At 34.4% G+C, this 26,863-nt stretch overlaps 5 protein-coding genes across 7 annotated transcripts; 3 read left to right on the top strand and 2 right to left on the bottom strand.

The window, feature by feature from the left end:
- The first annotated feature begins 970 nt into the window (after positions 1–970).
- Ccz1 (vacuolar fusion protein CCZ1) lies at positions 971–3,778 on the top strand. The gene is made up of 10 exons (XM_066403897.1): positions 971–1,031; positions 1,091–1,247; positions 1,941–2,038; positions 2,093–2,186; positions 2,242–2,448; positions 2,505–2,680; positions 2,737–3,026; positions 3,080–3,264; positions 3,322–3,538; positions 3,596–3,778. Exons 2-10 carry the CDS (start codon positions 1,170–1,172, stop codon positions 3,652–3,654), a joined length of 1,404 nt encoding a protein of 467 aa, XP_066259994.1. The 5' UTR covers positions 971–1,031; positions 1,091–1,169; the 3' UTR covers positions 3,655–3,778.
- On the bottom strand, positions 3,762–5,584 carry LOC136418009 (odorant receptor 2a-like). Its single transcript, XM_066403898.1, has 7 exons — positions 5,038–5,584; positions 4,731–4,977; positions 4,427–4,670; positions 4,278–4,377; positions 4,125–4,229; positions 3,915–4,070; positions 3,762–3,856 (listed from the first exon to the last, which is right to left on the bottom strand). Exons 1-7 carry the CDS (start codon positions 5,401–5,403, stop codon positions 3,803–3,805), a joined length of 1,272 nt encoding a protein of 423 aa, XP_066259995.1. The 5' UTR covers positions 5,404–5,584; the 3' UTR covers positions 3,762–3,802.
- Positions 5,585–6,964: 1,380 nt separating this feature from the next.
- On the top strand, positions 6,965–10,537 carry Cyp303a1 (Probable cytochrome P450 303a1). Its single transcript, XM_066403935.1, has 10 exons — positions 6,965–7,213; positions 8,621–8,835; positions 8,887–9,013; positions 9,064–9,222; positions 9,273–9,441; positions 9,492–9,676; positions 9,728–9,920; positions 9,970–10,087; positions 10,147–10,298; positions 10,347–10,537. The coding sequence occupies exons 2-10, from the start codon at positions 8,623–8,625 to the stop codon at positions 10,516–10,518; spliced, it is 1,488 nt and encodes a 495-aa protein (XP_066260032.1). The 5' UTR covers positions 6,965–7,213; positions 8,621–8,622; the 3' UTR covers positions 10,519–10,537.
- Positions 10,538–12,216: 1,679 nt separating this feature from the next.
- Mgat4a (alpha-1,3-mannosyl-glycoprotein 4-beta-N-acetylglucosaminyltransferase a) lies at positions 12,217–26,700 on the bottom strand. Of its 3 annotated transcripts, none has more exons than XM_066403868.1 (12): positions 26,052–26,700; positions 20,339–20,669; positions 19,011–19,179; positions 18,906–18,952; positions 18,684–18,856; positions 18,496–18,633; positions 17,808–17,938; positions 16,520–16,627; positions 15,794–15,987; positions 15,592–15,734; positions 13,887–14,002; positions 12,217–13,545 (listed from the first exon to the last, which is right to left on the bottom strand). In XM_066403868.1, the coding sequence occupies exons 1-12, from the start codon at positions 26,152–26,154 to the stop codon at positions 13,513–13,515; spliced, it is 1,686 nt and encodes a 561-aa protein (XP_066259965.1). In that variant the 5' UTR covers positions 26,155–26,700; the 3' UTR covers positions 12,217–13,512. The 3 variants fall into 3 exon arrangements, with proteins under 3 accessions (XP_066259965.1, XP_066259966.1, XP_066259967.1); XM_066403869.1 differs by lacking the exon at positions 26,052–26,700 and adding an exon at positions 25,920–25,980; XM_066403870.1 differs by lacking the exon at positions 26,052–26,700 and adding an exon at positions 21,509–21,950.
- LOC136417989 (uncharacterized) lies at positions 14,377–15,132 on the top strand. Its single transcript, XM_066403871.1, has 2 exons — positions 14,377–14,678; positions 14,930–15,132. The coding sequence occupies exons 1-2, from the start codon at positions 14,459–14,461 to the stop codon at positions 15,121–15,123; spliced, it is 414 nt and encodes a 137-aa protein (XP_066259968.1). The 5' UTR covers positions 14,377–14,458; the 3' UTR covers positions 15,124–15,132.
- Positions 26,701–26,863: the final 163 nt, after the last annotated feature.

Below are 26,863 nucleotides of genomic sequence, written 5' to 3'. Positions count from 1 at the left end.
ATTAATTTTTTACATTGTATTACACTAAAAACTGTCACCAAGTTTTAACGTTATATTAGTTTGCATCTTTTTATTATTTAGAAATTTTTTTTAATATATAACAATTAAAAAAAAAATAGTTTGACACCCTGAATCTTGAAAATGAAGTATTACCGTAGAACGTATGTTTAGATAAACTTTTCATCTTAGAATCACTCAAAGAATCACCCCTTAAAATTTAGCCGCATACTTAAATAACACCCTGTATAAATATTCTAGCTAAAAGTATATTTGTTCCTTAGATTCTTTTGAGCAGTGTACAACAAATTCACCTTTCGAAATTATGTTAATTTGATTAAAAATAATAAATTGTATGAATCGATAAATCGTAGGAGGCATTCTATCTAAAACAGCTTCATTTGACAAAAACTTAGTACTGAACAAAGAGTTCCTAACACTCAATAATAATAATAATAACAATGTACCTGCAAAAAACAGTAATAAATTTGTCCAAAAAAATTAACTCACAAAAACAAAACACAGATGAAAACTCTGGTTCATTCTAAAGACCTAAATTGCTCTGTAATTCCTAAATATGTTCCTCAGATTAATTTTATTTCAACTATAGAAGAAACAGCTCAAAATTTACCACAGCAACACCAATAAAAGTTTAGAATTGCGACAAAACTAATTTTAAATAAATATTTTAAAATTAAGCAAAATTTAGCCCTTTTCGAACAAACGGGGTTCGATTCTTTGGGAAAGGATAATGATATTAAAAACCTTCCAGCAAACAAAAATAACGCTAAAGGGAATGTAAAATGTCTAAGAAGGAGAGCTAAATTAAAATTACAAAAATCATAATTCAATGTTTCTTCTTCTAGATGCTCACCATCACTCTACACCTGGATCTACTTCTGAACACAGCTTACTCCGTTGCGAGCACTCTGAAATGGAAAAAACCGAAACTTCCCATAACCTAACCTAACTTCCTAACAAAGTATTTTTAAAATAACATCAATTTTTATTATCTTTTTGAACCTATTTAAATAGTAAAATAAATAATCATCAGTATTTGTTCATCAATTTACATTTTCCTCGGAACTCTCAGGTATCTTAAAATGTGAAAATCAGTTACACTGAATCAAAGAATAATCGTAGTTTTGAGCTCCGTTGATCAATTATCCACCATGGGAGGCGTAAATAAGGATGTAGAGATCCAGAATTTCTTTATCTTTAATTCTTCATTTGGTCCTAAAGAAGGAGAGGTAAATTTAAAGAATCGATACATTATTTTATAAAGTAATTCTATTTAAAAGAATAGAGGAATATATTCTGACAAATTTATAAATTTGGGAGTTAATTTAGAGAAAATTATGCAAAATACATAGAAGGCGTAAGACGTGTCATAATACATAGCATAGAAAGTTGGTTTTATGGCTATACCATTTGTGATTTATATGAACCGCAATTGAAATTTTTTATATTATACTGTCCAACATTTCTAAATGTTCAGGGTCATTCATAAAAAACATTTTTGTGGATAAAAGGACTGAATAAAAACACAAAAACTATTTGAAAATTAGTTTTAATATTAATTACATTTTTTTTATTAACTTCCCAACAAATCATATACTATATTAAATTTTTAAATTTTATCTATGTATTCTGTTGTTATAGTTTGTTTTCATCTTTTTTGTCTACAGAAATGTTTTTAAAGAATTTTATGATAGTACAAATATTTGGTCTAATCTTCATAACAAACAAAATTAATTGCCTTTCCTAAATAAGAATATTATTATTTTTTATTATTTAATTACTTTATGCAAGAATACTTGGAAATTTTGGGACTGATTTGAAAAGTAAGCCATCTTATTAAAAAAAAATACACCCAATATAAATCAAAAACTTTTATATGAATCTTTTTTCTTAGCATGTATTTAAACCTAGTTATTTTTCAGGAATTAAAAAAAATATTGTTCTACTATCCAACTACAGATAATACATCTGTGCAAGTTGAAAATCTTAGCCTAGTAGAAGGCGTTATCAAATTCACACAGTAAGTATCTTGAATGCAAAAAATATCCACCATCTATCTTCGGTTTTATTTGAGGACCTTCAATCCATCATCCCCAGTTAGTTCTCTTCATATGAGTAAATTGAGGCAGCTGTATTTTGAACCTGAACCTGACTTTTGGGTTGTTTTGGTAAATTTTATAATTTATGACCATCATCACAACTTTCTTTGTAAATTTTCTCTAGACCCTCAGTTTACCGATTGCAGCGAAAGTGAAAGAAAATATTAGTTCTATAGAGTATTTAGAGGAGGATGTACAGGATAATGTGTTTCAAGCCGTTTTAAAGCAAACATATCACGTTTATAGATTGTTTTGGGGCACCCTCACTAACACTCTTAGTAAAAATGATTTAGGCACCTTAAAAAATCAATTGGAGGCTTTTTATAATGCAGTGAGTGATCATATTTTATGAAATAATATATATTCATAATAAATGAAATATTTTAGTATCTAAAACTTCAGAGGATTGAACATGCAGATATTTTGAATATTTTTAGAGGAATTCAATATTTACCATTAGACAGGCAACATTTTTTAAAAATTCAATGCTTCATAAACTCTTTAGAATCCAAATGGGGTTTTATTTCACACACGGCATTTCTTTATAATGAACATGTAATATGGTGAGTTACAGATTAAGCCTGACTTTGATTCACTAAAGTCTCTCAAACCGTTCTAGGAGTGGCATTGAGCCCAATAGTATGCAAATTGTTTATCAATATTTGATATCCTCGCTTTTACCTGCTAATGTAGAGGTAGAGCTTCAAGGCGGTTCAATTCCCAGACATTCCCCATCTCCTTTCAGTTCTCTTAGGCACGGTAGATTTATCACTGGGCCTACTAATCTAAAACAGGCAAAAGTAATAGGAAAAGTGCCCAAAGTGCACTTATTTCAGGAGGAATGTTTCAAAGAGTTTCATCTGGTTGTTTATAGGGCTCTTAGTGCTACACTTTGTCTATTTATTGAAGGTAAAATTATTCGTTAAACATTGAATTTGATCTAAACTCGATGTTTTGTTTAGGAAGTCACGAATTGACTTTAGACGACTTCAAAGCACTAGATGAATATATGAATCCCAAGTTATCGCCTATTGTAAACGACATTGCCGATTACTGTGCAAAGCAGGTTGTGACTCCGTCTAATGTGCCTGAATCGTCGCCTAAGTTTATTTATTTCAATAAATTGAATTTGGCCTATAAAAGCACCGTAAGTTGGAATTTATTTAACACGAACATTCATTTATTAATAGATTTAAAATTTAAGGTGCATTTAGACAATAAACAGACAGGGAATATTTCTTGTCCCAAAGAATCGTTGAGGATAATGGCAGATATGAATGATTCAAGCAAATGTTTGGGCCTTTCGGGGGAAAATATCGTGAAAACCACTAATGATTACTGGGTATTTAGTAAAACTTCCAATTTGAGGGAGTTTTACATTGTCTTGCAGCAGAAGAATGCCAATTTAATAGGGATTAGTGGTATGAAGTTGATTTGCAATTATTCTTTTTGCTTGTTCGTTAGTTGTGATATTGTAGAAGAAGTAAAACGCCTTTGTGAGGCGGAACTGCAAGGAATATTCTTTCATCCTATGTGACCTTGGGATTTCCTTCGAAATTCATATAAAGTTAATTTATAATAATCCTATTAATATGTGTATTTGTGTATAATTATCCACTTGTAATATGAATAAAAATTATTAATGTTATTGTTTTCACAAACGTGCCTTTTTTCCTTTATAGATTTCAGGTTGAGGTATTTTTTATCAATGCAAAGATGGAGTATGAAGTCTTCAGAATCTGAAACACAACGATGTTATTTTCATCAAAAAACTTACATAGTTAGAATCAATTCTACCGACATAAATGTGGGCAAGGTAAGACGAGAAAATCTTCCTGCTGTAAAGAAAACAGGCTTCCTCGCTCTAAGCATAGTAAACATAAGGCTTTTCTTATACTGAGTATCTGTTGCAAACCAATTGCTTTCCCAAATATGTTGAGGCAGTTCCTGAAACTACATACATAGCCTTTAAGTAAGGCCATCTTCTAATCTATAGAGCAAATTTGCCTTTAATGTCACTTCATTCCCAAACCAACAGTAAAGATATAATTGATATGACATTGCCATCATGTAAACAAATTCAATTATAAACTGTTTACTCAGAGGAGGGGCCTAGAATAAAAGGTAAGGAGAAATCACCGAAAACGGCACCTAACTTACTATAGACACTAAATATAGGCATGTGCACAGAATAAATAGAGTTGCAGTCACTTGACATAATGTCACGAATCGATGCACGTTTTCCAGTTGCTCACTAGCTCTGAAAATTCTTTCATAATTAAAGAAAACGTAACAGTGTAATACAATACTTAAAAATAGTCTGAAGATGCTTCACAATTTTCAGCAGTTCCATTTTCATGGAATTCATAAGTATAATGTTCTCCTGAATCGGTTGGTGACGCGGTGCCACAATACCGCGTTGCACCAAACATCTTTCCCTCACAGTGCAAAAAGCTCCTTGGATTATGACCACATTTCCAGTAATACAGTTAATTATGTTTATAAACAATGAGTCCATTCCTACAATGCTATAGGCATAATTGAACATGGGACCTGCAATCGTAGGTTTATGGTGTATATTTGAAGTTGTTGGGTGTCGATTTAGTTTTGTACCTGCCTGATAAGCCATTGCTAGCAAATATTTAAGTCCTGTATGATATGAAAAGGGCATCCAGCTGTAGTAGGGCAAGGTGTTTGGCAGCATTGTGGAGTTTCCAGATGATTTTAGGAAATGTGCTGTGGTAATGGTTGGAGGGATATAAGAGGACGTTAGGGTCGCATGAGCTAATAGGAGGAACGTTAGTGAATATTTTTTTCCGATTTTCTTATATCTTTGAGAAATTTCGCTGGGTTGATATTTCTATGAAAAAATACATTTTGTAAGTAGCACATGTAATTACAATTTCTGCAATAAACCTACCTGATATCCCTCATAATAAAATTGTGGATCCTCCAAAGCAGTCATAATCTGTATCAAATAATTCCCATAAAAATACCAGAAAACTACTTTGATGGCCCCCATGAAGTGAGTTAGAAAGAAATTAACGTTTTTAATTAATTCATACTCATTTCTGAAAGTGTAGAATAGCGACACGAATTCCGTAAAAGTGAACCATAAGTTGACGAAAGCAAATACCAAAATTGCGTATAAGGTGTAGCAAATCTGAATATATTTGTTGGCGCTGGATGGTCTCCAGAGGCCTGCACATCTCAAAATCCAGCGATTAATCGAAAAGAAGTCTTGAGCATATTCTACATTGTTACCGTTTGATAATTTAATGGACATTGTTATTTGTTTTAAGGGACACAAAGTGAGAATGATTTGTAAAGTAAGTCATCCAATTTATTACTAATCAACAATTCACTTTGTGCCAGTTCGTGCATGTATGTGAAACGTTCTTTTTGTAGCTCTTATCATCTCTTAAGTGTCACGAAAAGGGAATATATTATTAGAAAAATCAGGATAATAGTTTCTGCTGCCAAATAATTATTATTTATTCATAGATAGTTTTTAAATTGAACGACTGATTTTCATGACAGCTCCGCTTGGATTGACCTTTTTCTTCTTTTTGACTGTTGTAGTCGACGCGAAAGCATCACTTAAGAGTAATCATTTTTACAATTTTAACGGTTTAGCAAAACATCGAAGAACTGATTATCGTAATATTTCAAAAAAATAACGCTGTCAAGCAATTTCAAGTTTAATACGAAGAGATAAATAACACTAATATGATAATGGTGTTATAATAGTTTAATGGATTTCATATTTCAATTTGGTACATTTATTAACAATACATCTTAAGGTGTAAGAAAGAGAACTCGAAATCACACACAGGATGTGTAAGTTCCAAGACATGCCTAGCAGCTGGGATAGGAAAGATCTGTGCTTTTACAGGAATCCACCCAATAGGGAATCAACAGCATCTGGAAAGACTATTTCTAGTTGGAATATTTGGGAACGATGATGTGCAGAGAGGCTCATGTTCTCAAAGTACTAACTCCACAAGGTATGGACCAGAGTAATAATATTAGTAGTATTGGGTTTCTTCTCTATTGCAGAGGTAGTATTAGAACGACAGGGGGGGCAAACGGTGTTCGCTGGATTTGGACCAACTAAAATCGGTTGAGTAATGGTCGCCATTGTTTTCATTATGTGTACTATAAAACAAAAATAAAGTATTTGATCGTAATGCGCTTAACATTACCTATGCCTTAATCCTATCTAGATGTACCGATATTTATATAGCTGAAATAATAAGGATAGATAAGGTTCCTTGTAAAAAGAGTCTCTTAAAGATATACATGGTAGCTCATTTTCAATGTAGATTATTTGACATGATAACTAAGCATTACTTTTAAAGGTGCATTTGGCTTTATTTATTAGTAATTGTTTTTTTTTTGAAATACGATTTGAAGTGTATGATCAATTTGAAAAATTCACATCGGCAGTCCCTAAGGTGTAGTTATTATTATTTTGTTGCAAATTGATGTTTAATTGAAATACTTACCAAAAACCCGCATACAGGAACAAACAGAAGTGGACGTTCCCCTAAACTGTTCTTCTAAACTGCAAAAAGAATCTAAATGCGATATCGTAAAAAGTTCGATGTAAAGGCACGCATTTCCAAAAATTTTTATATTCGTCAATGTATGATAGGTTTTATAATTACAGAATTCTTTATAGCAATTAAATGAATTTTGTTTATTTGCCACATTGCGTAATTTCGATAAACCAGCGATTTACTGGTGAGGGATTCATTTATTAGCGTTTACAAAATTTTGTTATATTTGATATGGGAGGTTTCAATTTTTTGTCCAGGGACCAATACCAGTTATCAAATAATGGCAAACGTTGAACGAACCATCGATATCTCACATATATATGGTATTATAGGAAAATTCCTATCACAGCATTGCCGAAGAAAGAAGAGAAAGTTGCGTATAAAATCAAAATAAGGAAGAAACAAATATCATTGATAGTTTGTTGGGTATCCCAGTAATGTGAAATTATATTCTTACCGTTTTCATCAAAATGTCTTACACGAATATAGATACATGGGTTCGTGTGTGATGTATATTTGGATATTAATTTTTGAGTAAGTACAAATATTAACGTTTTCTTTTTAATTTTAATTATTTGGAAATTTGACGGAGGTGTTCAGTTAGTGTAGTAATTTTATTTGCAAGTAATACATTGAATGTTATTATCTAAGAAATATGAGAAATCATACACTAAAGAGAATGCATTGATCTTCCTTCGATAATTGCACTTTCTTCGTATCAACCTTTCTTACCGCACACGTTACATAATTACTTTCGATATAGGTACTAATACTCGATTTCCGAATGCTTTCTCTTTAATATAGCATTGCTTACAGTAATCAATCTCATCATTTCCTAGTGTAATGAACATTTTGGTCTCTTACACATCACTCAATATGTCTCTGGTCTAACTAAGAAAAACATTTTTTTTTTGTAAATTTAACTTTATTCATCAACATACTCTCCTTAAAGAGTGATACTTTCGTTCCAACGCTCCTTTAACTTTTCCATGCCTTTTTTGTAGAACTTGCTTTTTGCCTTTGTTAGGCCTTAGTTTTGGCAATCACTTCTTCATTTGAGCTAAATTTCTTTCCCTGAAGTATCTTTTTAATGTCTGCAAAAACCCAGTAGTCAATGAGGGCCAGATCTGGAGAGTACAGTAAGTGAGGAAGCAATTCGAAACATTTTATTCAATTCAATCATAATATTTATCGAATTGAGACATGGGGTTTTGGTGAAACAGCATTTTTTTTCTTTTTCACTTGTGGCCATTTTTTCTTGATTTCTACATTCAATTAATCCAATAATGCCACGTAATAGTATCTACTGATAATTTTACCTTTCTCAAGACAGTCGATAAACAAAAACTCATACGCATCCCAAAAAAACGGATGCCATAATTTTGCCAGCTGACTTTTGAGTTTTTGGTCGGTTTGGATAACTTTCACCAGTTGCTATCCATTCAGCTGACAATCTTTGTGATTCAGTTGTGTAGTAAGTTCCATGTTTCGTCCATTGTCACACACCGACGCAAAAAATCCTTTTTATTTTGCTTGAACAGCTTCAAACAGCGCTCTGCAAACGCAGCACCCACTTCGAGAGCAACTTAGGAGTGCTCAAATAAAATTTTTGTGTTAAATTGTGAACACATCACCTTCGGATATCTTTAAGGTGTCATCTATTTTGCGCAACTTTATGCTTTTTGAAAGCTATTTCGTGGACATTTTTATGTTTTCCGGAACAACTGCTGATTTTGGATGATCAGAGCGTTCAGCATCATCGGTGTTTGTACGACAGCGTTTAAATTCACAATACCAGTCAACAATAGTTGATTTCCCTGGTGCCGATTCTTCACGTACCAGACACATACGTATATGATTTTTATTAAGTGATGCGTTAAATATTTACATTATCAGTTATTATAATAAATTTGTTAGCAAAAATCTTCTCCTTTATTTCAGTAATGTTTTGGTTCGCGCTACCCTTCTTATTAACCATACTGATTCTACTAGCTTACTTTGATACAAGGAAACCCAAAAACTTCCCCCCTGGCCCTAGATGGTACCCCCTGATAGGGTGTGCCTTGGAAGTAATCAAAACCAGGAAGAAATTTGAAGTACTATATGAGGCTACTGCCCAAATGTGCCTCAAATATGGACCTGTTCTTGGACTAAAAGTATTGGATTTTGTAATAATGAAATTTATGAAAAATTATATTTTTGCATAGATAGGAAGGGAACCTATAGTGATCATGTACGGGCCTGCTGAAATAAAAGAAATGTCCATGTCGGAAGACTTGCTGGGCAGGCCCCTGGGACCGTTCTTTAGTATGCGGACTTGGAATAAACGGCTTGGTCAGTGTTTAAATAGATATCAAAGTACATTCCAAAAACATTTATTTTAGGCATAATTTTAACAGATCGAGAATTTTGGCAAGAGCAAAAGAAGTTTGTTTTAAGGCACCTCAAGGAATTTGGCTACGGCACCGGGAATATGTCGGAATTGATCCAAGGGGAAACTCTTCATTTATTGAAGTATATTGATAAATCTATAGGAGAGAAAGGTTTTCAGATTTCTATTTAATCAACATAACGTATACAGTTTAATTACTAGATTCCACAATTTTCAATATGGAGTCCATGTTCAGTGTAAGTGTCCTGAATTCCCTGTGGTTGATGCTGGCCGGAGTTAGATATTCCCCCGAACAATCCGAAATGAAAAAATTGCAAAAAATCATGTCTGATTTGTTCAAGATTATCCATATGATCGGAGCACCTTTCAGGTTAGCTTAAAATCTCTCATTAACACCGGAATTAATATTTCCTTATACAGTTACTTCCCAATATTGAAGTATGTAGCCCCGGAGCTTTCGGGATATAAAGCTTATGTTGAAACTCACAGTCTTATATGGGACTTTTTGAAAAAAGAGTTAGAACAACACAAGAAAACTCATGAACGTGAGAATCCTAGAGATTTGATGGATATGTATTTGAATGTACTTTATTCGCCAGATCATGGTAGGTATATGTTAGTAAAAAAAAGTTTTTCGTTATAACAGAGATGTTCAGGGGAGTCATTCTCAGAAGAACAGCTCTTGGCAATATGTTTGGATATGTTCATGGCAGGCTCAGAGACTACGAACAATTCCACCAGCTTTGGGTTCCTGTATTTGATTTTGAATCCAGACGTTCAGAAAAAGACCCAGGAAGAGATTGATAGTGTTTTGGGAGGAAGACCTCCTCGATTAGATGATAGACCTAAGTACACTACAAGTTTTATGATGACTTATTGTTTAATGCATATTTTGCAGCATGCCTTATACTGAGGCAGTAGTTCTGGAAGCTCTCCGAATGTTTGGCCTTAGAGCCTTCTCAGTGCCTCATAGAGCTCTTAAAGATACATATGTTGCAGGCTATTTTATACCAAAGGTAATTAATCCAACCTAATCAATATTAATTTTTACATCATTGAAATTCTCTGGATTTAGGATACTCTGGTTGCTGCTAATTATCACGGTAGTATGATGGGTCCAAACTGTGGTTTTACCGACCCAGACAAATTCGATCCAGAACGTTATATCATTGACGGAAAGGTGACAATACCAGAACATTTTATACCCTTTGGAATTGGGAAACGAAGGTAATATTGAAAATATTGCAGATGATTAGATACAATTTTTTTTAATAGGTGTATGGGAGATTCTCTGGCGAAGGCAAATATATTCATGTTTATAACCGCAATTCTGCAGAAGTACGATGTCAAAGTAGTACCCGAAAGTCCTCCGGATATGAAAGTTGTGGATGGAATTACTCCAGCGCCTGTGCATTATAAAGCAAAGTTTATTAGAAGAAAATTGTAATAAATAAAAGAAATATGTATAGGGCAATACCATTGGAAACTTTACAAAGGGTATATTTTAAACTACGATCAAAGCCGGGTGCAAAGTTTTATATCGTACACCTTACATATATTAGTTTTAAATTTGTGTTTTCATTTTCATTACCCTCATCGGAAATTAAAGGAAATAAGTTAGAATGAAAAAACCGTGCTCACTCAAATCTTTGGTATCTATGGTTCCAAGAGCGGGTATGGAATAGCTTTTATTACTGATTATATAAAACATATGAAAATTTTTTTTTATTGAGTCCCTACTCTCAGAAATGGAAAAAAATACTAAAAAAATGCATCAGGAAGCTGTTGGTTGGAACATCATTGGGTGTTATATTGATTAGAAGCGTCATCTAAATGTCATAAGCAACATTAGCTCTTAAACGGAAACAGATTCCTTCTACATCATTAAGTTCGGTTTAGTAATTCATTGATAGATGGCGGCATAGAAAACTAGAGAGAGATGCTTGGCGTAGAAACGTGTAATTAGCACCAAGTTAAGTTTTAGACAACCCACAATACAAATTAATGTTGCTAAAGAGATCGCTCGTATGTGGTTACTTTTTTCTTTTGTACCCATAATTTTTGTCACAGACGAGCGGAACACTGTTGTTCCAAATGTGTCATAGCCTGAGCGTCAATTTTAAATAGAAATAATTAACTTGTCTGCTGCTGAACGATGGCGTTTACGTTTCGATTTTCGAAATCAAATAAGTTTGAAATTACAGTAACTGAAATTTATTGTGTCAAAATTTTCATAATTTTTACTGCAAATTCGTCTTCGATAACTTAGTGGTATTACCAGGCAGGGCAAAACGGAGTGACGTCATTAGGATCGACATACTGATGCACTTTTTTAGGATTTTTTTCCACCTCTACGAACAAGGGCTCAATAAAAAAGTGAGTTCATAATTTTTGAGAAAATCAATAAGAAATGCTATTCCGAATACGCTTTTGGAAATTTGAATGTCAACGAATAATGTGAGCATGGCTTTTTTTATTCGATCTTGTTTTTTCTAATTTTCGATGATGGAAATGAAAATACACATTTAAAGGTAATATATACAGAGTGTATCCTTGACAACTTTGCTCTCGGCTTATTTTGAACTGCGATTAAAATATTAGAAATTACCGCGACAAGTCGATTTTGTTTTCGAGTGGGACACGTTTTAGCGTTAAATGCAAATTCACCAAAACAACCTTTCGCGGAGGTGCATTCAATTTTACAATCTCAAATTGGGCTATAAATCGAGTAACACCTCATTTAAAAGAGTTTTCAATTTTGATTTTCAGCATATTTGAATTTATACACGATGCTCTATTTAAAGATTTGATGTCTAACCGTAAAATTATTAATTTTGATCCATTTGTTCAACATTCGTGGACCATTCCGAAACAATCTCCAAAAAATAAGAACATTAATTAATATTTCCAGAACGGCTAGATATAGATATATGAATTATTAAGCAGAAATGATCAAAAGGAAATAGCGAACCTAAGGTGAGGCTTTATTTGCGAATAGAATGAAAAACAGTAGAAAAAATATAATAATAAAACTTAATTTGTTATCTGCGCCACTGACCTGGCGACCCTCTGTATTTTTCTTCTTCAAATCGGCAATTGAAATATTCCACTTTTGAAGTAGAAATTTCTAATTCCTGATGAAGAAAAACTCAACTATTAAGTATTAATTCAAACAATTTATTTAGAATATTCGCAGATCTAGAAACAATAAAAACGCGGAGTAAAAGAAACATAAAGAGAATATAAAAACACAACCGTCGTTAAAATAACTAAATACTCAAACAATTCTCTTAAAATCTAGATAATGGGGGAGGAAATGATTAAATTACGCATGAAAACTCATAGGACCTAAAAACGTCACTACCTTGTAGTAAAAATAAACGATGTCCGTTGATATGACTTTTTAGTTAGAGAAATTTGACACATATTTAGAGCTAATACTCATCGTTGATACTTCTTTAGTATGTATGTAACTTAAAACTCCAAAAATATACTACCTACATATGTATGTATGTACGTGTAGATACAGTAATTAGCGAGTGTCTTAGTGCCTATAATTTTATATTCTATGGGTCTAAAACTGGCTCATACATGATTATGTTTTATGTATACGAAACAATATTGTCTCCACAATAATAATATTAATAATAATAATAATACACGTGTTCGATTAACAATTTTTCCTTTTTTCAATTAGATTAACGTTTAGTATAAATTTCTCAATTCCTTTCTGTTATACATAGGTTGATTTCACAGCTTTATACCTGTATATATTATACACAAACAACCCGTAAGCTTTATACTTTTGTATTAGAAACTAATGAAAAAATATTCAATATAAACAGTAACAAACAGTCTCAACACAATCGAGTTTACATATTTACATAGTTGCTTAAAATACCAACGTTTGTAAATAACCATTTACCTACCAATTCCTTTATTTAACGAGGACATCAATTTTTCAGTCAGCAGTTAAGTATACACACAGAGAATCGATACAATATGAAAATATCGCCAGATTTGTTCTTGTTTGTCTGACATAAAGTATGAATAATGTAACAATTTTTATTAAGTTTCTATACACGTTTACAGACACTATTTATAGATACAAAACACGCGTTACTTATCCCATGTGGTTATATAGTACATATCGATGTTTTATTGAAAAAGCTCAGTAGTTTTGATTTCCAATTCTATTGTGCTTTGAACGTTACTCAAAAGCTTAAAATTACAAAGCAAATGGCCCCCAAAAAATACACTTAGATTGCACCAATATTACCATTTATAAACAAATCTATTATAGTCTCTGTAGTTACCATTAAAATCTATTTGCTGCAAAAACTCAACAAAATCATATCTAACTAAGGGGTTTCGATAATTATCACAGACTTGTCGAAGGGTATTCAAGGCGGGAATAGAAGAATGACTGATGGGCTGAATGTTATCTCGAGGCCAGTTCATCTTGAATGTGTATCTGAAAGTAATGGAATTTTTACTTAGAAAATTCTTGTTTATAAATATGTTAAGATGAGTAGGACCAGGAGGGAGAACTTTTTAACGTAGATTACCTCTCTCGAGAGGACGTTTACTGTATATTTAAGGGGTTGAGCACTTAAAGTAATTATTTGTCCTAAAAGGAAATGTCCGTAAAATGGATCGTCGAATTGTGAGGATTTAAACGCTCGCATTTATTTTGTCCATGTTATTCTGAGTGTACTCGGGTGTTTACACGCTTTAAATAAAGTTCTCGTCCATCTTAGGAAATTAGCCAAATTATTGTTATTTTGAGCATTGGGATATAACATAAAATGTTACCTCACTAAGGATCGCCCAGTTCTCGCTATCGGAATGAACGTGAAGTCTCAAGGCTTGAATCTTCCCTAAACTGCCATCCACGGCCCCTTTAGCGACCCCGGCACTATCAAATTTACCTGCAACAAAAGATTAGCATAGTGATTACCACGTTGCGTATTATTATCGATTGTAAGCTTAACGAAAAGCAGATCAGAAATATGAATGTATATTATTCAAGCCAATTCAATCAAGCGCATTTAATATTCATATCTGATGTTATTCGCTCTGAAACGACCCATAAAGCGAACAATATATTTTCCGGTAATATATTTTGAAAACTTATTTCCGATCCATGTAACGTTTTATTTAAGCGGTAAATGCTTGTACCATGTGTTGCCAAATTATACAATAGTTGTATCTAAAAATACGCCCTAGGTATAATTTTGCCACCGCCAGCATCCAGTGTCACAACTAGACATTAAAATATGCTATTTACTCCAAACATTAATAAGCACGCCCATGGGGTCCAAGATTTTTTCGGTGCAGTTAGTAGTGAACATCACAACGACCCAAAAAGTGCGTTTAGCAGAACGATGAAAGTCGATCCGGAATTGATGTTTGAATGCCTCATTTATATCAACGCCTTCTACTATCCAGTATTCGCTTCGGCTGAGTTCATTATGGTGATTGCGAAGTATCAAAGTATAAGGGAAACTCCGAATATAGAGCAGGATGGGGCTATTTGCTTTGCCAGACTCATTGCCGAGATATTGAAAATATTAGTGTTTTATAGATGGAGAGAGAGGAGGAGAAGTGAGTCGAGTGGTTTGCGTTTCATGATAAATAGTGTTAAAAACTTATAGTAGAGCGTTGAGTAAGCCTTTTGCCATTTACCATTAAACATTTGACAAATAAATAACACCTCATTCCAACGTCTACTTCAGGTTTTTTTACCGATTACCCGTCAAACCGAATTTGACACTTTCGATGTTGTCAAATTTTCAAGTTTTCTTTGCACATATTTTTTGGAAACTTGAATATCAAATTACTTTCTTTTTTTGCAGAAATAGTGACGGCCTTCGCGTTGCTAATGACTTTTGTATCCGTCGGGACTGTGATTTATACATTTGGATATCAAAATCCCGCCTTGAAGCTGGAAAAAGTGTTGGGATCTCTGACTATAATGCTAACGACCACCGAAATAGTTTTTGGATTTCTTTTTTTTATGCCCTGTTTTAAGAAAGTTGACTATTATTAAAAAAAATGGATTAATTAAAAATAAAGAGATAATATTCCGAAGTTTCTGTTGGTATAAAGTAAATATCGACTTTTCTACAAAAATATATTTTTTGGATTAGTTTGAAAGCGAAAAGTCTTACAAATTGCCCTGAACAATAAATTAAACTTTTGAGAAAATAAATTTCGGAAATTATAAGGATATTTTTAAATGCTGTTTTTCGTTTCTATCGTTTGAATTTGATCGATCGAAATTATTTTCAGAAGATCGGTAATATTGGAAATCGAATTTGATGGAATATCATGAAAAGGGGTTTTCAAGATTGCAAAAATAGGTACGAACGTGACTAGTATTTCGAAAATTAAAGGATATATGGCAATATCCTTTTATCGTTTTAAGCCGTATGGTCATAGAAATTCTCGAAATTATTTGGTTTAATATATGTGTTCATTTTTGGATATTCAAATCAGCTAGAACTCATTGACTTACCAACTATAACGAATCCATCGTTGGTTAAATTTGATGCCAAAGTTAAACTAGGAGTGCTTGGCATATCCAAAGGCAGAACCTCAATTGTGGTATTGTAAAACTTGTCCGATGGATGTTCTGCATTACCACTTTTGATAAGATAGCTAAAAATAATCATCAAAATCTTTCTTTCAAGAATTAACACACCAAATCTATTACCTACCTTTTGATTAAAATCGGAGTATTAAACTTAAAAACCAGTTGATCTCCTGGCTGCGGGAGCAGACCCCAGAAGAAGGTTTCGCCTAAATAGGCCCTCCTCAGAGTGTATTGTTTATAGTGTTTGATTCCGGATGTGATTTCAGCTTCGGGGTTGCTGTGCGGAAAGAAGAGGGGAACTTTGCCAAACTGTTTGTCCTGAAGAAATAAAAGTGTTGGCCTTAAAAAGTCGCAATTTTGACATCTTAAAGTGAAAACGAGAATCAGAAGGAAATAGGACGAAATGAAACTTGAAAAAATCTATCCAAACATAAAGACGTTTCTCAAAATTTGGTAACAATATGATTCTTTAACAAATGTCGTCCTTACAAGCTTATTTTATAGCAACATATGAAAATGAGAACGTAAATTCTGTCCAATGAAAATAGAAGAAAAATTCACACTCTCACATGTTTCTACAGACGAGGCCGATTTAATTTTTTTAAATTATTTTAAATGGACCTTTTTGTCCGAGTCCCCTGTGCACTCTTATAAGGCTTCCTTCATAGGGCTTTCTCGGAAAATTCCGAGAATTAATTAACTAATTGAAGCCTCTGAGGGCATTTCCATTGGGGCGCAATGAATAGCCACTTTCCGGAGAATTTTGTCCTTTTTTTCTCAATAAATTTGGTCTTACTGTGAATTATTTTTCCAGTACTAATTAACTGACTTAAATACAGAAAAGATTTACCTTCAATTTCTGAACTTTTCCTTTTAAAGACGAATGGGTCCCGATATGTTGAAACAACGATGGTTTATAGTGAATCCACTTCTTTGCCTTTTCCCTTTTACACACGTCCTGAAACGAGGAAATAGTTGCTCTTTATTATAGTCTCGTCGTTTAGTATGGTATTAGTATAGTTAGATAGAGCGTGCAATAAAATTACATCAGAACCCGACTGTGCAACTTGAAGATCTTCAGGTCCAAATTGCACTTTCCGACCGTAATTGCGATTTATTGCGGAGCTTTTACGGCCTTTTGGGCAGCGCAGTTACCCCGCGATATGGTAATCTTGAAGTTTACGGCCATAATAACGAGAAACACGCTCAAAGAGGCCTTAGATATTCCATGTACATATATTACATACATTTCTAGGTACTTATGCGATTCAGCGGAAGATAGTCATATGAATCATTTCGTATTGTGCGCCGCTTTTACCGTTTGTCCGTTGAACCCAAAATCATACTGTTTTCATTAATAATACACGTAACGGTGATGAATTTTGTTTATTGCCTAATTTTGCATTCCGAATTAATCGTTCACATCTTACGGTTATTTTTCTTGGTCAGTCAATTATTTCACGATGAAACATGTGCTCCGAGCGTCACGGAACTTATTGGGCCATATACACACCAAGTTGTTCCTAGAAACGATATTACTTTTTAATTAATTAATGAATGAATCTAATTTCAGCTCATTGTCTGCTAGGTTACGGCATACACATACATACATACGAAATTGCCCTTTAAGTCTATTATTAGAGGGGTAAAAGCCCATTTTGTAATAGTGACCCTTCGCGGCGACATTTTCTCATTACTCAAGCTCGCTTGGTGTAATATCGTTAATTTTAAGCCACGACACTTTAATTCAACTCTGAGCTATTATTATACATAGTTCATTTCCAATTTTAGGAACTTAATGGTATTTTACGCATTTGATCCCATATTTATAATAATTAGGGGTTCTGGTAGTGTTTGCTAATGGCATGATGGATTATCCTTTATGATCTGCATCGTTAAATGTTTGTCACTATGGCAGTCATCCTGTGCATGATTTTAAGGGTAGATTAACCAATGGTTGGTTCATTAGAATCTTAAGAAATTAATTTTAGTTATTTTATCATCTTTTGTGCAAAGTATAATTCGGCTTTTAAGGATGTCTTAAATTTTTAAAGAAACGATAAAACATTGTATAAAAAATAAATCATGGAACTGAGGATAAACTAGGACTCTGTCGAGAAACAGCAGGCAAAACTTACGTTATTTTTCTCATAATTGCAAACTTTTGTATAGAGCAGATGATCGAGCAGCCAGTCCACTGGTTTATCGTTGTAGAACATTTGGAAGAAAGTGATCAGCCAGGGCAGTTCTGCGCTCTTAAACATTTTTCCTGAAAAGAAAAATATATATTTCATTTAACAGGATGCAAAGAGAATCTCTGGAAAACATGCAAAACGAACAGAACCATTATAAGTCTATTGCACCAGGAAAAAGAAAACGAAACATCTGCGATCCAATATTTTATTTATTCCCGTTTTCCCCCGAAGGACTAGTCGGCATTGTGCGACGCCGAATGCCACTAAAACTGAATATGAAATTGGGAGAATCCATTAAAATTTGAAATCCAGACTGTTTCCAAGAAAACCTTTAACCAGGATCGTTGAATTATAGAGCTAAACCGTGTTTTGTCCTATATAAAAGTGCAATTTCGACAAAGAGATGACCTGGAGATAACCATTTTTTGTTTATTTGAAAGACTGCGGGCACTTAACAGAATGTTTAACACAAAGAACTTTAACTTCCGTATTTCCTTAATGTAGCGGTAATTTCATGGCCATTGTTTTAGGCGTAATAGATTTCATTAAATATTGCATGCGGCGGTGCATCAAACCGTATTCTTCTATCGGAAATCGAGTTTTAGATTGAAGGCAATTAAACGGGTCTTACCGATAAATCCCAACTGGCAGAAGTCTAAAACGAACCAAGCTTCCTTTTTCGACGTTTTTTCTATGGCGAAATTCTTCATTTCAGTTATGTACTGAGGTTTAGCCAGGATGTCATCTTCAAGTTGTACATAAAAGGTCCCTAAAATTTCCTATTAAGGCTTGGAGAATTTCGTGATCAAAAAATTATACCTTTGGGTTGGGCATAGGACATTAAATAGGCAAAATCTAGATTTTGCTTGGAACGCCATCTTACTCGTTCCGGAGAATCTCCAAGGGTCAACCGCAATTTATCGAAATCTGGATAGTAGCTGGATGAGGGTGACACCACTTCTATTAATCCAGCTTCGACGTAAGTTGGAAATCTATAAATAAATCTGTTCATTTCGATTCTAAACTGCAGTGCGTGCTCACCTAAATTCTATTTCTTTGGCAACTTGGAGGATATACTCTATATCAGTCTAAAAAGTAAAAAAAGGTGTTAAATTGATTTCCTTTTAGCTGAGGACAAAAACTCACTTCTGCAATAAAAACCACAATAAGAGAATCGTTGGCTTCATCGATTGTCATTCCATCGATCAAGTTTTGTAGAGTATCCATAAGGTAACTTTGCTTTTCCCTTTTTACAGTTGGAACTCCTAGAACTACTGAAACACCAGTTCGTCCTTTGGATAACAGATAGGCAAGCCTGGGAAAGGATTTTAATTATGCTGCAGCACATACAAATTGATATGCATAGTAATCATTTACTGCGCTTCATCCATACGTTTTCAATTTTTTACTTCAACCTACGAGCAAATCAATCATCCTAAAAGCTCTTAGATTGATTTCCGACAATTGAATCTCCAGGTGAATTTTGGGTTTGCTATAATAAAGACCGTGGGATTTTGAACAAGCCCGGTTATAATCGCTTCAGAGAATCACCTCAAGTATTTTGTCATTCTTGCCCCCTTTAGGACAGGAAACATGAGTTTGCAATTTTTCATATGACACCTTTTCTTGAAGTAATTCTGCATTTCAATAGTGCCTTAACGTGTGATAATCAAATTTTGGAAATATTTTTCTTTCCATCGACATTTTTAGTTGAATTGTCTCTTAGTGGAAATGACTGGCAGATCAATAAGGGGTGCCTTAGGGGAGAAAATAAGGGATTATTTTGATGACAATAAATAAATAGATAATTCGTAGTAATAATTTTCATATGTGCAACGTCAAGCAACAATCTCAACTATTTTCCTCGCATTTTTCAATACTTTTCCTTTCTTTCGCCATCTGTTAAACTAGTGACAGTTATTGCTTCATTTGCTGCATTGGACATTGTTTAAGATAATTGGCAATTAAGCGTCGGCTCTTGTTTTTGCAAAAACTAGTGATTTGATGATTAACGGGCATCTATTGCAATCTAAAGTGATAGCAAAACGGACTTACGTAAATTAGATAATTGAAATTTAATATTTAAAAGGGGGAGATTTTACACGATGCTACTAAGGCGGTCTTGGCATTAAACAACCTAAGAAATAACAGGGATTTAAAGATTTCGAAAACTCCTTACTTGATGATCGTCTACACTGCAATTCTTGAATTTTTGTCATAAGGTCTACAAAAGTCGTTTTAAAGCTATATTTTCAACTGGTTTCAAAGTGTGTGTATTTCAGTATAAAAACACTGAATCGAAACATGCAAATTAACCGTAATTCCAGGAATACTAGGAATATTAATGAACCTTTTTCCTCCCCAATTCATCCCTTATTTCCATACTTGTCACACAAAATGTAGAACCGAACATTATTTTTCAGAGAATACTGAAAAACCAACGTTTACTTAATTTTTTAAATTCAACAACTCACCTCAAACTAGAAGGATCGTCCAGCAAATGAGGCAGAAAATGATACGAACTGGGCATTCTCAAACTAACGGGCGGATTCAAACCCTGAGCAGCCGCCATCCCCGACATGTTCTTGATGAGCTGTTTCACCTCAGGCCTCAAATCTGGACTAGTAGAACCCATCAAGAAAGCAGTAGTATTCTCCCCAGCACTAGGAGCGAAGGAAATGAGGTCTATATGTTCAGTCAGTCTTCTAAGATCTTCTTGACGCGTTCTGTACATCGAATCGAGGTACTGGAGCTTAACTTGAAGTTCGGCAATCCGTTGGATAAGGAATTGCTCCGAAGAGACGTCTGAAAAAGAAATTCTATTAATATAACAAATCACATATTTTTCGCAGTGCAGTTTAAATTTAGTTATCATTGTTCTAGAACTGGGCATCGGTAATAAGCTTCTGATTTTCTGAAAATTCGCAATTTGATGACTGATTGCATGTCACGACACGTTTGAAAAGAAAACTACTATGATATAGCGAAATTTCGTCAGAGTTCCATGTGCAATTCGCAGGAAATTTCCGGGATGTGCGCTTGAGGCAAATAAAAGCCTGAACTAACTTTGTCGCCTTTTTGCCACTCAAGCAATCCCATCCGCTTTACATTGATTTTGAAATGGGGGCTTTTTGTAGGAGAATTGTCTCTTTGTGGCACTGGCGAAGAATTCTACTTGCATGCATTCAAACTGGTCCCGATTTAAAACAATGATTTTACTAGTTGTGTCCGTTTCGTAGGTACATGTGGGTGCTTATGCGAATTCTTCCGCTTATTTCTAACGTAACGGTTATTTCTACTTTTTAGGTTTACGTACATATATCTTCGAATATATCTAAGACTTGGCAGTATAAAAGTGTTACGATGTGTGCAATCGTCTGCACGAAAAACAACGTACATAATTAACGAGGAATCTCGCTGAATATTCGTATTGTTTTAATTACAAAAAAGCATGCATCTGCGTGCCGTTACTCGGTATAGATATAACTGAAACCTCACCTACATATTCAATTTAAGAGAATTAATATTGTATGCCTTGTTAGGTGGAATTTAATGACGTGTTATTTGCGGCGTGGGTAAATACTCTGTCGCCTTACTGATCTTCCGCCAGATGGTAATAAATATTTAATTAAAATTTCACCTACTTTGAAAAGAGCTTGGTCATCACGGTTGAACAGGATCGTTGCTAACAACGACACCAGAACCAATCGCAATTTTTCGGCTGAAAAGTTAATGCCTAAAAACTATCAACCTCGTTGTTCAGAAGCAGTAATCCATGTAAATGCGGCTTTAAGACTGCCAAAGTGGCCTTCACGGCCCATTTACACATCTAATAAACCTCCCGTGGTACAGTAATTTTGTCCCTCTTTGGAAATAATAATATTGTCAAGTTAAGTAGACCAATAAACGATGTGCGCCACTGCAGAATGTATACATAACTAATTGCATTAAAATATGATCATCTTATAATATGCGATGGTTAAAGCATGTAAACTGTGCTATTACATATGGGTAGGTATACGTTTCGAGTTATGCTAATATTGACGGTAAGAATATGCGAATGGTAGGAAAGCAAGCAATTAACAAGTGTGTTAAATCGTCAATGACCATAGAACTCAAGATTGTGGATAGAAGCTTATTTTAATGTCGCTTTTTTGAATATCGTTAATTTAGGTTATGTGAGTATTTTTTCAAAATTTTCCGAAAATTGTTCGCGGCGTTTCCTGGAACTTGACGTTATTAAATTCCAAGTGCGATTACTCAAACTATCACATACTCCCTGTTCGCTTATAGTAAATCTCAAAAGTCAACTGCCAGAAATTTATTCAGAGATTTATCATCGAAATTGCCCCACCATTAATTACCAAAACCGTTACTTTAAACAACGTTTTGAAGTAAGAATGTGCGTGACATCGATACCGAACTGAAAAAACGCTGCTGTTGTTCATGCCACACCGAAAACCGGTTTTAAAATGTTACAAGAAGTGTGATATAATGATTAACTTGATCGATGTAAGTGGTAAGTAATATTAGGTAATCTACTGGCAAACGCGCTGGATATTATTATTAATTGTTGAACTAGATTCTGAGATATTTGAGATTCTCTGAGGTGATTAAATCAGAACCAAGGCGCGAAATTAGTCTAGTTTGAAGGCGCAATTATATTAATTCCCACAGGCCTATATATAATACGGAAGAATAATTGTAATTATCTCAGTTTGCAAAATGTGTGCGAAGCGTCCATTTGAGAAGTTTTATCACGCTATCCGTAACAGAAAGAATTTCACTTTGAGCTACAAAATGAAAATTTACATTTACATGTTTCTTTATTGGTACATGAACAGGGCATACGTTTTGTCGTTGGTACTGGTGGTACTGCTATGGCGATCTAATGTTACGACCACAATAATTGCCAAATGCCGTTATTCGCATACTCGCATTTTCAATTATTGTGTACACGACCTATGATTGCATCATTGATTAATGATCGTTTGCAGTTAAACTGTAAATGCGTTAGCGTAAATTACTTCTTATTAGAGTTTGCAAGAACCTCAAGTCCGGTAGGGCATGGAATTAAAACCGATGCATATGTACTTCGTTGTATACTTTGGTAATAATCATTTCCGTGTGTGGTACCTGATTAAAAAATTCCTCCCTTGCAAATCAAACAGAACGCGGGCACAAATTATCGGATTAGTTTGTCAAACATTTTGCATTTTTAATATAAATATATGAGATAACGTATTGCATAAGCGGAAAAGTGTTATTCAAATCAGACATGTATCTGCTGCTTTGCTTGTTATCGAGATAAAAATATTTCTGTAACCTCTAACCAAACTCATGGTCATTTGTACCAGAAGTGAGAATTATTTGCTAATCTATGAGAAAAAGTCTGAAAATGGGAACACCAATAATTACTTGGTTTAGGAAAAATTGTATATTTCGTTATTGACCTTCCAATCTCTCAAGGGTCGATTTCACCGAGTTCCTTGATTTTTTGAATTTTAATGGGTTTTAAAGAAGTTTTTAAAGTATTTCAGAATTCATGCATTCTCTTGCCTTGTTTCTTCTTCAATTGGTTTTTGGTGTTCACTACACGTATTCTCAGTGCTATTTAGAGAATCGCGAGAATGTTGGAGCGTCTTTATGACAGTTTTGCTACACACCGAGCCGTTTTGAAAAAGTTTTATGTTCGTTTGAAATTTCTGATGAATAATATTCCAGAACTACTGTTGCCGATAGAACGTTCAATAAGCATTTTGAATCTAATCCTTCGTAATGGATTCATAGCAAACGTTCGATTTAACGTCACCACGGTAAACTTTCCAGAGAACTTTGAGCCATCTGACGTTCCTTCCTCTTATCTGTCAGAGCCTATAACGAAAATACCTACTCCAAGCATCAATATCTGTCTTGTTAACATCCATAACGATGAAATTTTAATTAGCCAAGTATAATATTGACCTTTTAGGTAGTTAATCGCAAGAAAGAGAAATCATTGCCACAATTATTACACCTCAAAGAACGAGAACGAGCTGAGATGATTTCCAAGAAAATATTTTAATTCAATTAGTTTTAATCAGGTTAAAACTTTACTCAAATACACCTAAACCCATTGAACCCATCGGATGTAAAGAATTACCGGAAGTACCCGGACGTGCGGTATTTGTTAATATAGAAAGTCAGATATAAGAAGAAAAGATCTATGCGCTTAGTTTAACGTGAAGCACAATTGAAACGAAACAAGAAACTTCACACTTGTTTCGGGAGTTGCGGCAACTTAATTACCTCACTGAAAGTCCCACTTTAGGAATAGCCTTTGAAACGACCTAGAAAACCAAACCACTTAAACTTCAGAACTTCATCGTTTTGGTTTATTAACTTCAGAACACAGAACGACAGGGAACTTTGAAAGTTTTAATTGAAAATTTATCACAAAATCAGTCATGTCTGCAATTTATAAGCCATGTTGGGTAATAGGGCCATAAAATACGTTGTACGTAGGTGCGTATTATAGCAAAGTTGACAATTTATATCCTAGATTTATGACTGTGGGTAATGCTTATTTATGTGCATAGAGAAAGTGTTATAGGGATGGAAAAGAGGTGCAAAGGTTTCTGATTAGTTGGTGGACAAAAACATCGACTGGTCCGAAGTATCTCTCTGAATTTGTCAGTTATTTGTTGGTTTATAACAAACAGCAAGTCTTCCCGCCTCACGCCTTCTTGAATTTCCACTTCTTCCGCTAGCTCGTTCTCGTTTGATGACTCTAAGATCTTTATCGTCCATGTTCATCATGCTTATAACTGACATTAGTTTATTATCTCTAATAGATCTGCATATCAGGCTTGCAATAATCTGTCCTACAGTCACAGTAAACTTCGAGGAAATGTAAACTGTTTTATGTTCTTGTCGTTCTACACTGACTCGATAGTCAACACTCTTTGAAACTTTGTTATGAAGATCGATTTTATATTACTTTTTTGCTGGAATGAAGGCTAGACTTTATTTCCTAAGTTCATTAGATGGTAGCAGTAAAGGGTAACAGGTATAGAAAAAGGGGGGACAAAGTACTAATATAGAGAACTGCGCAGAATACTTGTTTATTATAATTGATTTATTATATTAATTATCATAATACATTTTTTCGGCCTGATTAGTCATGTACATATGTATGTATATTACGAAAACATCTTCACGCATTATACACGTTTTAATCGGCAAAAAATAGATATACCATACCATGTCACCTACTCACCCTTGCACAGCACTAGGTAATATACATGTATAATTCTAATGAACTAAATGGACTCTCGATAGTTCAGTTCTATTAAAAATATAACGAACTTTTTCATATAAACAAATTTCATCAATAGCTCGAACCTTTCAGCAATCTTCAAAACTTTTCTATCTGAGTTTGCAAGAGTTGCCAGCTTTTTGAAACGTCCTCATTTGATGTACAGAATGATGTGGTTGAACTACGTCTTGGAGATTTTAGCGTTCTATGACGTCTAAGTCGTTAAACATTTGCCAAAGTTGAACGGTGAGCTGGGAAAACGGGTTTTCTTTACCGACGCAACACTGGAAGTCGCGTTTACGCAGTAAACGCAAGAAATTAGGAGCACGTTTTAAACGCTATTGAAAATGAATAAAAAAACTAGTAAATTTAATATGTCACCGCCCACAGGCCACAGAATTGTACGACATAATCTAGGGCATTTATATCGTTTTCGAAAAAGAATTATCACCGCACTGTTCCGATTTAGAGCCAAGAATGATTTTTTTGTATTTCCTCCTACATCAAACATTGTTTTTTTTATCACAAGATAATTATTTTCACGGATGAAACATGCTGTATACTGAGAGGGACTACAAATCTTTACAATTTTTAAACTGACAGTGTCCAAATTGATGGATAGATCGTATAAATGACGGCCTTCAACACTGACCACGACCACCACCAGATTTAAATGCTTGTGACGACTATTCTCTAGAGATTATAAGCGTAAAATTTCACGTGAAAGATTGACTTATTTTGAAGTCCTCTACATGCACCTAATCGTCTGTGCTCATTGCGTTGGGAATCATACTGTATATCCATCACCAATGTGCTAAAAGTATTTAAGTATATACGTGTAAATGGGGTTAATCTTAACTATGTCTTGATCTGTATGTAATGTGGCTTACCAGGGACCGAAAACAACACGAAGAAACAAAAGGGCACGAACACTACAAAACCCAATACCAGGAAACAGTGCCGTCTTCTCAATGGAGACATCGGTAAATTCATGGTCTTATCGTAACAATTATCACGAACGTTTGTGCATTTCTTCGCGAACCATATCCGCAAAGTTCATGTCAGTATTTTCCACTCCATCAGTGTCATTCGCAGCAGCCGCTAACAACAATAAAAAGCTCTTGGAACGATTGTAAACAGAACGTTCTGGTAGTCAACAACTCATAACGAAGCTAATTACACGAGTCTACGCATTTTAAGCCATTAACACCTGCTTAGGAAAAAAACAGCTCAGTAGTCTTTTCGCTGTTGTTAAGATTTAGACGAGAGTTTATGGCCCCTCCCATAATAGCACATTGTTGAGCGGAGAAAAACAAAAACAGAATAGTGTGTAGAATGGAGAAAACTGAACTTTTCTTTCACCGCTTGCCGAAGGCCGGGCGTATCTAGGACGCTTAAAGGTCAGTAGATAAACGGACAAATAAAAGGCTATTTAGGGAATCAGCTGTTTTACCGGTAAGCGGATTTACACTCGCGACATTTAAGAGGAAGCGCTGTCGGGACGAGGTAAACGAACCCAACCGGTGCCTCCAACACCGCTATGCGACTAAACTAAATGAAGGAATAGCAGCGGAAAGCTTATATAAGAGGCGCACCGTGTTGCCGCTGTTCTGCTTGGAATTTCCTAACATGCACAAGGTCGCCACTGTGAGCAACTCACCATTTTTCATATTGAAAAGCCTCCTCCGCTCACGGAAAAGAA

This window comes from Euwallacea similis, chromosome 32 (genome assembly GCF_039881205.1).
Source record: "Euwallacea similis isolate ESF13 chromosome 32, ESF131.1, whole genome shotgun sequence".
Taxonomy (NCBI): domain Eukaryota; kingdom Metazoa; phylum Arthropoda; class Insecta; order Coleoptera; family Curculionidae; genus Euwallacea; species Euwallacea similis.
Note: the sequence above shows the minus strand (reverse complement) of the source record. Positions and strands in the feature narration are given on the sequence as shown.